We start from the raw sequence: 14,419 nt of genomic DNA, 5'->3' as shown, positions 1-14,419 counted from the left end.
GATGTGTTGTATTATAGTTCTTTACTTATGAATGAAGTTTAGCACCTTTTCATATGTTTTTTGGTTATTATACTACTCTCTCCCCCATCAGACATCCAGTTTGTACATGAGGCAGAGCCTGGCAGTGGTTTCCTGATATCTGTTTTCTCTCTCTTTCTTAGTAATAGAGCCTCTGAATGTTACCTGGGCTGCTCAGGAAACAAACAAACAGACTAACAAACTACATTTCTCAGACTCTCTGAAAGCTAAATTACTTATGTGACCTAAGTTCTAGTCAATGGAATGTAAGTAAAATTGTGCAATTTTAGGAAGTGTCTGTAAACGGAAGCAGTGCCTCCTTCTTTGTTCCATCCTCCTTTCTTCTGGCTAGAATGCACACATACTAACTGGAACTTGAGCAGCCATTTTTGATCATGAGTTAAAAGCCATGTACTGAACTATGGAGTCCAAGATAGAAGCAGCCTGGATTCTTGATAACTTTATATAGCCCTGTCAGAGGGAAATAGACTTTTATTTAAGCCAATAGCATTTAGAGTTTTCTCTTACAACTGAACTCAGTCTTAATAAATATGCTACCCTCAGCCTATTTTCTAATTACATTATTTCAATTGATCTGCATGAACCTTTTGTAAATTAAGAAAGTTACTTGTATGGGGTTTCTATGTGTTCCACATATTTTCACCAGTTTGTCATTTCAGACTTTCAGTAGCATTTTTCTATATGGTATGCTTGCTTTTATTTATTTGGTTTTTGTATCTTTTCCTATATTTGAGTGCATAAACTTATTTACATTTTCAATTCTCTCTGAATTGTTTGGGAGTGTATGTTTCTAAGACAGAGGGGAAAATGCTTCCTTTGCATTTTCTGGCCATTTCTGGCACTCTCTACCATCAGTTGTGTCAGGATTGTCAGGTCTGCAACAGACTGCAAGCACAAGGGTATGAAGAATACTAAGAAAAGAAAGAACAAAAGCCACTTGGGAGAATTCTTCAACTCTTTTTATAACCTCAATCACATCAGGAAATCTAAACATCCTGGAGAAGAAAATGGGACTTACTGTTTTGTCAGGCACAAGATATCTTGAAGTAATTTAAAATTAAAGTTTAAATGTTCTAGTGTAATTTAATTAATTCATTATTTTTTGAGACAGAGTCTCACTCTTGTCACCCAGGCTGGAGTGCAATGGCACGATCTCAGCTCACTGCAACCTCTGCCTCCCGGGTTCAAGCGATTCTCCTGCCTCAGCCTCCCGGGTAGCTGGGATTACAGGCACCCACCAGCATGCCTGGCTAATTTTTTGTATTTTTAAGCAGAGATAGGTTTTCACCATGTTGGTCAGGCTTGTCTCAAACTCCTGACTTCAGATAATCTGCCAGCCTCAGCCTCCCAAAGTGCTGGGATTACAGGCATGAGCCACCACGCTTGGCCTTAAATATTCTAGTGTAATTTAAAACCTCAGTGCCTCATTTTGTCTCTGAATATAACAACACGTAAGCTCCTTTGATGAAAGGGCTATAACTTTCATTTTTGTGTAAGTTCCATGAGATGTATGTATTTACTCCAGTAAGTACCACAGGCATTCAAATGTTGGACCACAATAAAATAAATATAAACATTTATTTTAGCCTCTAACACAATCTATGTACTTTTATTTTCCATTTTCAGAGAGGTTTGTTGAGCCCTTATTTTGTTGATGAAATGCCTCTAGATATAAAATAAGCCTGAGGCTAGGCTATATCTTCCTTGGGCGACATGGTAAGGTAGTGGTCAAGCATATGGATAGGAGAGTCAGAGGAATCAAGATTCACATCCCTTTCTACCATTAGCAAGCTGTGCAACCGGTGGCAATTTATTCTGCTCTTCTGAGCCCTAGTCTCTTCAACTGTAGAATGAAGATAATTGTAGTGCTTTCTGATTGAGTCACTGTGAGAATTCAGATAATGCCTGTAAAAGGAAATCTAGCACAGTGCCTGACGTGCTCAATACATGTTGACTATAATTGTAAAGTTAGAATTTATATCATTTGAGAAGAGTAAAAAAGAGAAGTGAAGAAGAGGAGCTACTCTATGCTACACATTTTTGTGTATATTATTCCATTTAATCCTCATAACAGCCCTGTGAGGAATTAGTCTTCCTCCTTTACAGATAAGGATACAAGTTCACACAGGTTAAGTAACTTGTCAAGGATCACATAATTAGTAAATGGCAGAATGAAGTTTAGAACCTTAGTTCTTTCCACTTTCAAAGCCCATATTCTTTCCATTATTCTTTGCTAAATCTAATTGTGACATAAGCTGTATATGTGTGAAATAACAATAAAACACCAAGACCATGAAGTAATAATATAAGTCATTTGTTCATTCACTCATTCATCATTTAGGAATCTTATTTAGTCCCAGATATTCTGCTAAGTGCTAGGGGTACAAAATCATGATTCCGTCACACTAAGTGCTCGTCGTTTTATAGGGGAAATATAAGGATATACAAATAAGTGAAAAAATAGTAAAATAAATGCTCACGAAGGAATGTAAAAATGAGATTGGATGTTACAGTTAGCTGTAGTTGGGGAAGGATGGGAAGAGGATCCAGAAAAGCCTCATGAAAGACGCAGACCTTGGCCAGAGTTTGAAACGTGGAGGACTCACCCAACAAAGAGCAGAAGTGGACAGACTGGAGGGCAATGTGAACTATGGAATATCCTAATTAGGGACTCACAAGTTCCATGTACCTGGCTTGCACAGTACAAGTGAGGAAATGGTAGATGAGGCTGGACAGGGAAGCCAAGAGCAAGGGCATGGTTATAGGGAAGCATGAAGAATCAAAAACATTGATTCAATCAATATTCCGCATCAAAAAAGTAGCCAAGGCTGAATTAGAACCAGATAGAATACTGAGTGTCTGCCTGAGGACAGAGCTGTTGTGATGTGAATCAAGTTCCTGTTAATACATTCTACCCCTTTTTTCTGATTTGTTTCTACCTCTGTGATTGTCCTTTTTAGATCTCTAGGCACCCTGGGCTCTTAGGGTGTTTCCTAATGCAACTTCTTTGCATTTTTCCATTAACTCACATTTCTTCCTATGCCTTGATGTCAGTAAGATAGTAGAACTAGTCTGTACTAAGGTTTAATGACTTACAGGGAGAAGAATGCATAAAATATTCCTACAAGCTTGTTATTGGTAGCTAAAAGTTAGAACTGGTAACTACTGTATGAGAAATAAATATTGGATGGCATGATAGCAGATGTGTGTGTCTGTGTGTGTGTGTGTATATATATTTATATAATAATATATCAAGTATATGTGTGTATATATTTATAAGGTGAATGCATGTTTTTATGTGTATATATCTCAGATATAAAATTGAGTATTCCACAAGAGAAAACTATGTGATTTTTGCCAACTCTGACTGTGTAAACTACAGTGTCCTATGAGGCCAGCATGACAACTGGAAAATTGACAGGTGGAATTTGGCTAACTAACCTGAAGTATTTAGAAGAAAGAAAACTTTGTGACACTGAGTATTGAGACTCTGGTGGTAAGACTCTCACGTTAGGAACCAAAGTAGAAGTGGCAAGGGGGCCTCACTGTAACACCCTCTGGTGGGTGCTTTGATTTCTTCATCTGTTTATGTGGAGCTGTGCAGACTACTTAAAAGCAGTCAATAATTTACAGGGTTTAAAACATCATCATGGAGTTTGAAGTAATGAAAAGAGTACTATAGAATCTAATTGAATGAAGCCACGTCATCGAAATTGTGGCTAATTTTGTTATCTATTTGGCTTTATTTTAGAACAATGTGCAATGTGCAATATGTATTCTTTCCCCTTAAGAATGGTAAATCTACATCCTCTCAAGTATTATATTCGGGAAACTGATTTCTGGGTTGATGTCCCTCAAAAAAGTTAGGGTTTATATAGTATATGCTCTCACATGTGGAATTATGGCAGACCTGTAGAATTTCAAAGCTGGAAAGAGTCCAGCCCCTCATTTGGATGGACTAATTTACCTGCCTCAAATGACCCAGTCGGATTGTAAAAGAGCTGTGAGGAGAAGCTAGAGTCCGCTGATCTTCAGTCTGGTATTCTTTTCACCACACTATGTGCTTAGCATAATCTCCATGCAATACTACTAAGGCTTACTAAATCACATTTTCCCTCACTTTTTATAATACTAAATTCTAGAAGACTTAACTTGATCATAAATGTTACACAGGAGACAAATGGCTTAGTTTCAGAAGCCTTGGTCGGCAAAAAGACTTTGACTTACAGACAATTTATTGGGTGGTTATTTTATTATTAGACTAATGCTTTATTTATTTATTTTTGTTTGAAAAACATTTGTGGAAAATTAAGATATTAAAGCCTTGGAAAATGGCTATTGGATGTGTCCAATTACTGTATTTCATAAGATTTTTAAAATGTAGAAATTTAGTAGACACATTTTGTATTGTGAATATGTATTTAGCTGATGGACTATAGCAGTTCAAATAGAATCATTTATAGCTTATTGAGTAAATAAAAGTGCTTCCATAAAGATTCACATGACACCTAGCTTTTATTTCAGGCACCTAATTTCCTTTTGAAAAACTGCCTAAATTTAGATTTACGTAAGAGGCAGAACACCTCAGTGGTTTTAAAAGTAGTTTATATGACCACAGGCTTTACAGATTTAAAATACAAGATGAGGTGGTGCACACTAACTTTTAATGTTCTCTGACAAAAAGTTATTTAACTGTCCTTTACTCTCTCTGTTACATTAAAATAGTACAAAAGTATTATGTATTTCTGGATATTATTCTGGATATTTATGACAAGAAAAACAGTTCATATTTACTTGTTATTTTAACGTCACATTCTGAAATCAAAGTTTCACCAGAATTGTTGCTAGCTTTTTTGTTGTTGTTGTTGTTTGAGACAGAGTCTCGCTCTGTTGCCCAGGCTGGAGTGCAGTGTGCAGTGGCACGATCTTGGCTCACTGCAACCTCCGCCTCTGGGTTCAAGTGATTCCCCTGCCTCAGCCTCCCAAATAGCTGGGATTACCGGCGCACGCCCAGCTAATTTTTGTATTTTTAGCAGAGGCGAGGTTTCAGCATGTTGGCCAGGCTGGTCTCCAACTCCTGACCTCAGGTGATCCACTGCCTCAGCCTCCCAAAGTGCTGGGATTACAGGCATGAGCCACTGCCTCCAGCTGGTGGCTTTTTTTTAAGCTCTTAAGTGACTTAAAATCAGACTTTACCTCATTTCATGAAAAAAGTTTTTTCCTAGCAGTACAGCAGATGATCCCAGTAGCAAAAGCAGTCATTTGTTTTCCTTTATATAAAAGTAACTCTGTTTACTTTCTAGAGATTATACTTTTGGGGAATACAAGACTTAAAGGATATCTCTGTCTCTCTGTCTCTTTTTTTTCATCTCTGGAGATTTTTAGATTATTTTCCATGTTTAGGACATAAGGTCAGAAAATGGTGTGCAAAAAGTGAGACTAATTTGAAATACTAGGGAAATAACACCCCATTTCAAGGTTATTTAGTCAAAAATGTTATATTAGATGAAAGGGTGCTTTCAGACAATGTAGTGGAAAGTAGACATATTAGAAAAAGTAGGATGAGAAAAGGCAAAAGAGGGACCTCTTTGTAGGGTACCAAGATCTGTAGAATATTAAAGAGAAATGAGCAGTTAGTAGAGACTTTCCCTAAACACTGCCTTCCTAGCTTTGTAATGTGTTAGGTTGATGGATTCACAAGAACAAAAAGGTAAACTTTAAGTACAGCATATAGGTTTGAGTAAATTATGCATATCACTAATATTGACAAAACAGGAATGGTTGGTCAATTTGGCATAGTCACCTTTATCTAAACATCAAGAAGAAAATACCCCCAGCAGATATCTGACCTTCCTTAGACTGATTCTGCACACCCCTCTATTTTCCATACATAGTTTTCTTAGACCAGAACTTGAAGTACAAAAATGTATCAAAACAAACTTTTGAAGTCTTTTCTGATAATATCTATTATAATAGAGAATACTATGGCTATAACTATGTTTATTAAGAAGAAAATCAGGCCCCACCATTTCCTGCTCTTCCAGCATTCCCCTAACCCCCAGGCCTGGCAGAATGAGAACTTAGTAGATGGCACTGTAATGTTTATAGCTGCAAAGTCAATCCAGTAATGACACTGCTAAAAAATGATTGTAGCAGCAGTGAAAATGCAGCTGTGTGCACCTCTAGCCTCTGATGTAATGAGATGCCTCTGTTCAGGTTCTGAACTGAGATGATCAGGCCCAGCATTGGTTCTGCAAGCAAAACCTCATTAATACTACGAATCAGGGTCAACACATGATTTTGGAAGTTGTTTTCCTTCCATTGGGAAACCTTGTCCTTCGTAGAGCTATTTCAAGTGACCATTTTAGGTGTTTCCTAACTTCTAGTATTAAAAGACGTGATTTCCGTCAGCTATAGGCCTGCAGTAGAGTATCAAGAAATCAAAAGAACAAAGATCAAAGAAAATTGCTGACCTAGGTGTTAGATGCAGATATTGATTTTTTCTCCAGTTGTAGTTTTAAAAAAATCCACAAAAATGGTAACACATACAACAGTTGAATTTCTAATACTTTCCTAAAGCCAGTGATAGCTTCCCTCTTGTTTTTACATGTAGAAACAGTTTTGTATAACATGACATAATAAAGTAGACCTTATAGTTTACATTATTTTGTTATCAAAACTGTAAGGGGATCTACTAGAAAGTTTAAAAAAACCCTGCAATATAGAGTATGATTTTTAGTGGAGATACTTATAACCAGACTTGTTATTTCAGCAGCATTTATTTTGTGGGAATCTGGAAAATTATGTCATACAATTGATCACTATTTTCCTGCCGTCTTTAAATGTCATAAAATAATGCTTACCTGCTTTACTGCTAAGACTTCTTCATGTTAAATATTAACTACCAGATACTGATATCACTTAAGGCTTAAATGAGTAGCTTTATCAAAATGTTAATTCTGTTGTCCAGTATTTCATGACTGTGTGGCATTTTAAAGTTTAATTTCCAACAGTTTCTGGATACCATCAGTGTTCTAAAATATATGACAAATTATTCATTCCCTTATTTTGACACATGATTTCTAAATACTTATAATAGTCTTTATCAAAACAGGGTGGTATCATGGACATAAAGATGGAAACAATAGACACTGAGCACCAGGGACGACGAGAGTGGGAGAGGGTTGAAGAACTACCTCTCGGGGACTGTGCTCACCACCTGGCTGATGGGATCATTTGTACACCATACCTCAGTGACTTAAATCAGTAATTACCCATGTAACATATCTGCACATGTACCCCAGAACCTAAAGTAATAAAGTTGAAAGAAAAAACAGGGTGGTGGCATTATTATTAAAGTAAACCCAAAGAGTTCTCATTAGAATTTTGTATCTTAATATGCCATTTTCTAGAGGTCACTGGGATTGGCTTATTTTTCTTTGTGCTACTTTTGTCAAATAAGTAAAACAGATAGGTTTAAAAAACATAAATACTCATAGTTTATTTTCTAAGCCATCTAATCTTCCATATTATATGGCACTTATTATATAGCATAATGAAATAAATGCTATTAGCATCGGTTTCTGTAAATTGCCAATGAAGTCGAGGTAAAAATCCCTGATTGTATTGACTCTTTGACATGATAACTTTATAAAGAGTTTTACACAAAGATTTAGTGTTTAGATAAATTCCTGTTGTCTAGAAAAGTCATAAAAGAGCAAATAAGGGATCAGTCACACTTGGAAAATAATTTACTATCTATATATTCTCATATAGATTATTGAAATAGTAATTTCCATCTCATTTTGTATTTTAATGATTATTAGTCTACTTGCCTGTTTATGGTTTTAGGCTCTGTTTGAGAGTTTTCAACTCTATGCTTATTATTTTTTTCTTTTGTATGTCACAGATAGGATCACGAGACCATTCAAATCTCTCCATTCCTTCAAGAGCTCCTCTTCCTGCTGACACAACTGGTATTGGGGATTTCTTACCATTGAAAGCTGAACTTGATACAACTTACACTTTCTTAAAGGAGACATTTATAAATACTGTTCCCCATGCTCTGACGTCATCTCACTCCTCTCCAGTGACTATGTCTGCTAATGCCAACAGACCAACTCAGATTGGATTATGACTTCATGAAATTTAAAAATGGAGGAAGAGTTAACAGTACAATTAAAATTGTTTTGAATGGGAATTTTCTTATCAGTTACTTTTGTTTCAGCAGAAGTGGCAGTGGATTGAAAAAATTTGTGCAATATCTTGATGTATTCTGGTAGCTCTGTCTCCTTGAATAAGGAAATAGCCAACTTTTTTCTCTCCAAGTTTTATTTATTATCACAGTTGCTCATTTTTATGTAACATATTTTTAAATGTTAAGGAATGACACATTTTGGGTAATTTCCCTCAGACTTAAAAAAATCAATAAGCCATTTTAGTCTCTATCTATCAAAGTTGTTTCATACTTGTCTATTTTAAAGCAGGACTGCAATGCTTTAATAGGATTGAGAGAGCTATTTGAAATGTATGCCAATGATTCCTGTCATTTCATGGCAGCCCGGCCATGGTTCACTGAGCCCCCTCTTCTCTCTTGTCAGCTCAACTGAAGACAAGCATTTAGTTGCAAACTTTAAGCAGGTTGTGCAAAACAGAAATGATGTGACTGCTTCTCCTCCTGCACAATAATGTCACTCCTGGTCAATGTGAGAAGGTCAGGTTGCTCCTTGTAAAGCTACATGATACCACTTGCCCATTTGAACAAGTTAAGTTAACTGCTGAATCTGGTCCCTGAAGGCATTGAAAACTCATTCTTTTAGCAAGTCTGCATTTGATAAGAAAGTAGAGCAATTGTGCTGGAGGATTTCTGTGGTATGTTTAGGCACTTCATAAGGACAGTTCCCACACCAGGATAGCAGGTAATACATTTAGTATAAGCGAAAAACTTCAAGGTAATGGCTGTTTTGACCTTCAAAATAGGCTCCTTTTTTGTTTTTGTTGTTGGTAGGACCCAAGAGTGACGCCCATCTTTGATGCTGACAGAATTTAAAACAAGGCCATTGCCCTGCATTTTCTGCCTTGTAGCACACAAAAGTAAAATTGTATGTCAGGCCGAGATGTCGGGGAGCTGACAAGATGCCCCAGTGACATTTCAGCTAGAAAGAGCAAGTGTCTTGCAACCAAGTGGTCAAATATCAAATAATAGGTCAAGCAGGAAGGAGCTGAGTTCTAACCACAAAGAGGTTTCTGGTAACTTACTTGACAAGCTTTTGGGTGCTTTGTGGCTTGACAAAGTGATGTTCTGTTGGGTATCGCTAGACAGACTGTTCTTTATCGCCTTCAGAAGATCAGACATTGACATTGATTAAACTCTTTAACCCTTAAAGGTTAAACCCTTGCAGTTTGCATCATGGTAAGTGAAGAACAAAAGAATATTTGTAGTAAGAATTTGTTTTTGTGTTAATCATTTAACTCCCTAGTGCTATTAACTTCTGATATGAACTGTAGCTTTTGACAAAGGGTTTTGATACAGAATCTATTTTTTATATTATTTTTCATTATGGAATCTTTCATTATAGATACATTAGAATATAACAGTATGTATTACGGAAGTTTTTTTGTCTTATCTTTACAGTGACATTTGATTCAAATATACCCAACTGCTGAGAATTTTTTTATTGGCCTTGGTAAATAAGATTTTATACTAACTATTTGTTAGTAGCCAAATTAGCCAAGTGATCTATGCCATCTGAGGGAACACAGCAGTATTAGTGTCGTACTATGTAACACATCCTATTCTTGTAATACCGAACCACTATAATTAGCTTTATATAAAACTTTAGAAAGATTATGTGGTGTAAAATTATATCTTTAACCAAATTTCTCTTAATTCTTTCCTCGGAATTATTTTTAATATGACCTGTGTAACATGACCTGTATGAAATTCAACTTGCAAATTTACTATAACATGGGAAGTGCTATTTATTGTTTTTATACAGATCATGTAATTTCTGCACTTTTCAGAACACCTTTCTCTGCTGTTCCACACAATGATTAGGATATTGTTCATTTAGAAATTGATAGACAAGTTTTTAGTTCATGTGATATCATTGAGCTTACAATTCTCACTAGAGAAAAACAATGTTACTATATGTAACCTCTATGTCTAAGTGTGTGTGTGTATGTTTGTGTTGAATCTGTTTTCAGATCCTACTGATTTTAGAGGAACAACACTTTTGTAAAATGTGCCTTGGAAAGGCCTTGGTCTTCTTGCCTTAAATTTATAATCTGTTAATGGGATAACTCCAAAAATAAATGTGTATGTGTCTTCATATATATGGGTATCTGACTTTACAGGTACATTTTGTACCGTGAATTCTGAACCATAAATTCAAAATTCATAAATTATGATTAAATCAAATCAAAGCATGTCACATTTATAAGCAACTAGATGCTAAAGGCCATAGAAACTGAAGGATGAACCTCCTGAGCGATCATTAGTATTCACTACCAAATATAGTAATATTTATACCATATGCTTTTTTCCCAGAAGTCAGACCCAGCAGGAGGAGAAGATTTAATGACATATCCTATGGAGATCTGAGAAACTCTAGACTGCTTCTAAGCACCGTAGTGACCAATTGCTGCATATTTGAGATCTCTGTTGTGTTGGCAAGGACAGTTGCTCTATCAGCTTCTTTATCTTTTAAAGAATGATGTATAGAGTAGACATATCTCAGGAGAATGACTTCAAATATTTTTGTAGAGGAAAGGAAATTTTACCGTATACTTCAGAATGTGGATTTTCTTACTGACCTTCTGTGATCTAGAAAAACACCTATAATACCCATCACTATTAATTCTTAAAGTTATTGTTCTGATACCTGAGTCACACTTATATTTTGAGGAGTTGCCAACATTTTTAATACGTGTATTTTGTAATGACATAATATAAAAACAAAGAGGTTTAGGATTGCAAAAATTGCCAGTTCAGTGATACTTTAATGACATAAATAAATAACCTTTTAAATAGAATGATCACTTTAATTTACCAAATATCTGACTCTTATTAAACTTAGCAACTCTATTTCCTATTTCACATTTAAGATATATGCTATTATTGAATGTTTAATGAGATTATTACTAGTTTCATGTTACTTTATTTACCAGTTGTCTAAATTCATTCTGTAGACCACACCGAACAATAGTAGGTTGATCCTACTCCACTGTGCACTTATTCTTTTTTTAAGAGATGGGCTCTCGCAGTGTTGCCCAGGCCGATCTTGAACTCCTGGACTCAAGTGATCCTCCCACCTCAGCCTCCTGAGTACTAGGGACTGCAGATGCGTACCACTGTGCCCTCACTGTGCACTTTTTACAGAAAAGTTTTCTAATATAAAAGGTGGAAGATAATTAATACTTACCAAGCAACTGCTTTATGCCAGTTATTATAGCAAAACTAATGATCTCACAACAAACCTCTAGCATGGGTATTTGCATCACCATTTTAGACATGAATAACTGAGGATCAAAAATGTTAAGCATCTGGCTACCAAAGATCATACATAACCTAGGAATTAGTAAGCCTAGAGCTGCAATTCCAAAGCCCACATTATTTTGAAACACTGCCAGTCCAGCCTTCCAGAAATAATTAACACTTTTTAAAGAGAAAAAAAAATTTTTTTTAATTGTCCTGACCGGTTAGGAATAATTTTGGTAAGTATGTTTTCATTTGAAATCTAGATTTCTTATGAATCGATTAGACAAAACAAAATACATCCATACTAGCACTATGTATGTAAATAGTAACTGTGAAGTTTGTGTCTATCTTTCAAAGGAAACACCATGCTGACTGTGTTGCCCATTGTCTCTAGCTTGGCCCACAAGATCACACAGATACTCTCAGAAGCAGAGTCTCTGTTGAGAGGTACTGATGGTAAGTCAGCCTGGCCATGCTATTACTTCCCAATGGAAAATAATGCCATATGCCAAATAAAGCTGATCAATAAAGCATTCATTTGTGTAACTCCTAGGATAAAGATTTAAAAATATATTTTCTGGACTAGCATAGTAGGCTGAATAATGGCCCTACAAGATGTCCATATACTAATCACTGGAACCTGTGAATGTTACCGTCTATGGCAAAGGGATTTTCCAGGTGTGGTTAAGTTAAGGATCTTGAGATGGGGAGATTATCCTGGATTAGCTGGGTGTGCTCTAAATGCAACAGGAGGTATCTTTGTAAGAGAGGGAGGTGCAGGGGTTGGTTGATATGATGATGGAAGCTGAGGTTGAAGTGATGTGCTCTGAAGATGGATGCAGAGTCCAGACCTAAGGCTTTCAGAGGGTACTAGAAGCAGAAAGAGGCAAGGAAATGGATTCTCCTCTCAGAGCCTCCAGGATTGTAAGAAAGTACATTTGTGCTGCTTTAAGCCAGAAGTTTGTGGTAATTTGTGGCAATATGTCATAGTCACCAAAGGAAACTAATACACCAGTAAACTTTTAGTAATTTTTTGAAAAGATTAATACATTAATCTTTTAATATTAGCAAACAGAGAAACTGTTCTTTCTTTTAAATTATCCATAATAGTTGCCTTCATAACTTGAATTTTCAAATTCTTTTTGATTTCCATTTTATATTCATGGCTTCTGAATATAATAAACAGTGATTATATTGGGCCAGCATAGAGTCACACTCTATTGCCATCATTTTTGATAATTCTTCAGTTAACCTGTGATTTCAATATATATTTTAATTCTTACAGTTTTAAAAAGATGCCTTAAATGTATTAAACTTTTCTTAAAGATCTACTTTAAATGATTGTTTTTATTTGATTCCATTTTAGTTGGCATATTTTAGTAGCTTTCTTACAAAAGAAATTGAATCTTGAATGAATTTGTATTAATCACAGCTTAAAATAACAATAGGGAATTTATGAATTAAATATTTAAATGTGCCAGAGCATTTTCTTTTACTGTTTACTCATGAGTTCAATATGTTGCTGGTCATTTCTCCCTGCCTTTTGTAATAATTGAAGCGAGAGAATTTTAATAATTTTATTCAACAAGGAAATCTTCTAAAATTTTTACAATATAATATTTGAATCCCTTTTGTCTTTACTTTGGTGAAATCATATAGTTTTTCATGATGGTTTAGTTTAATGGGAGGAAGGAGGCAATTTTAATTGAAATGACTAAGTGTTAAATGTGATCAAACCTAAAATATTGAAGATTTAAACCTGGAGTGTTAAATAGTTCAAGTACAGCCAAGCAAAGAAAAGAAAAATAAAGCCTCTGGTTCTGTAAGGAACCCCTCCATTCCTCCAGTCCTCTTGGTTAAGTGAGACATAAATGTGTAAATTTACATATTAGAAGAGCTCCATCTTTTTTCTTTTACCTTAGCAATTTTATTACAAGACTCTTTTTTGGCTGTAGAATGTGTTGATTGACATATCCAGATATCAGATGTCCTGTTAGTCATATTGTGGGTGCCTACGTATTTTTTCTGAACCTCCCCCTGCATTAATCTTTTCTAGTTGTTGTTTTAAACAAATTGGAATCTAAAGGTCTCCCTAACTGTATCTTATGGGCAAATTACATTTCCATGGACATTGCGATGGGAAAATGTGTTCTTACTCTTTGCAGTAGTGATACCTAATTGATGTCACATACTCTAAGTTGTAAAATCTCTGAATACGGTATGGGAAGGAGATAAATCAAAACAGAGTTTTGCTGCTTCCTCTAAATCATCTTCTGTGTAAGTGTGTTTGATGCTTAGGCATATGTTTTTAAAGCACTGACCTTAATGTTAGGCAGCAGAAGCCCCATAACATATAAAGCTTTGAAAACTACTGGGTTAATATTATCTGAAGACAGTTTTTTTTGTGGTTTAATTGAGTCATGGTTCATTGTCTTTTATTGCATGTTAATGCCAGTGAAATGCTGATTGTTGACAGAGCCCTCCCAGTGAAGCAGCTCCAGAAATGTTGTGCGGCTATAGGAAACTACGTAAAATAGGAAGGCTTATTTAGATCTGAAGAAGACTCATCTGACAGGTTAAGAGCTAGCGGATATTCATAAATATTCACCATGACAAGAATATAAGGTGAGCTGTCTTCAGTAGATCCCTTCTGTGTTTTGGGTGTCTATATGAGAGGAAAATCTTAAATGTGATCTAGGATGAATGGAATTGTATTGGATACCTAGTAAAAAGAACAGTAAGATTAATAATTACAGGTTATCTAATAGGACATCTCATTTTTGCCTTTTTCTTCAAACAGTAAGCAAAATACGTTTGTTTTTTTTTTCCAAGTTTACTTCTGGTTTAAAAGTAGGAGGCTTAGGCAGTAAAAGTGCACATGGAAAGCTTTGGAAAATAGAC

The 14,419-nt window shown here is 35.5% G+C and overlaps 1 protein-coding gene across 2 annotated transcripts in view; it reads left to right on the top strand.

Annotated features, from left to right (window-relative positions):
• The window catches only part of CCDC171 (coiled-coil domain containing 171), a 398,142-nt gene extending 387,775 nt beyond the window's left edge, over nucleotides 1-10,367 (top strand). The window contains exon 27 of one of the 2 annotated variants that reach the window (XM_025359528.1): nucleotides 7,949-10,367. In XM_025359528.1, coding sequence (XP_025215313.1) covers nucleotides 7,949-8,176 — 228 coding nt within the window. In that variant the 3' untranslated portion in view covers nucleotides 8,177-10,367. The remainder of the gene's footprint in view (nucleotides 1-7,948) is intronic. The other variant, XM_025359526.1, reaches the window with a different exon arrangement.
• The last annotated feature ends 4,052 nt before the right edge of the window (nucleotides 10,368-14,419 follow it).

Source organism: Theropithecus gelada, chromosome 15 (assembly GCF_003255815.1).
Source record: "Theropithecus gelada isolate Dixy chromosome 15, Tgel_1.0, whole genome shotgun sequence".
Classification (NCBI taxonomy): domain Eukaryota; kingdom Metazoa; phylum Chordata; class Mammalia; order Primates; family Cercopithecidae; genus Theropithecus; species Theropithecus gelada.
This window is presented reverse-complemented; position numbering and strand designations above follow the sequence as displayed.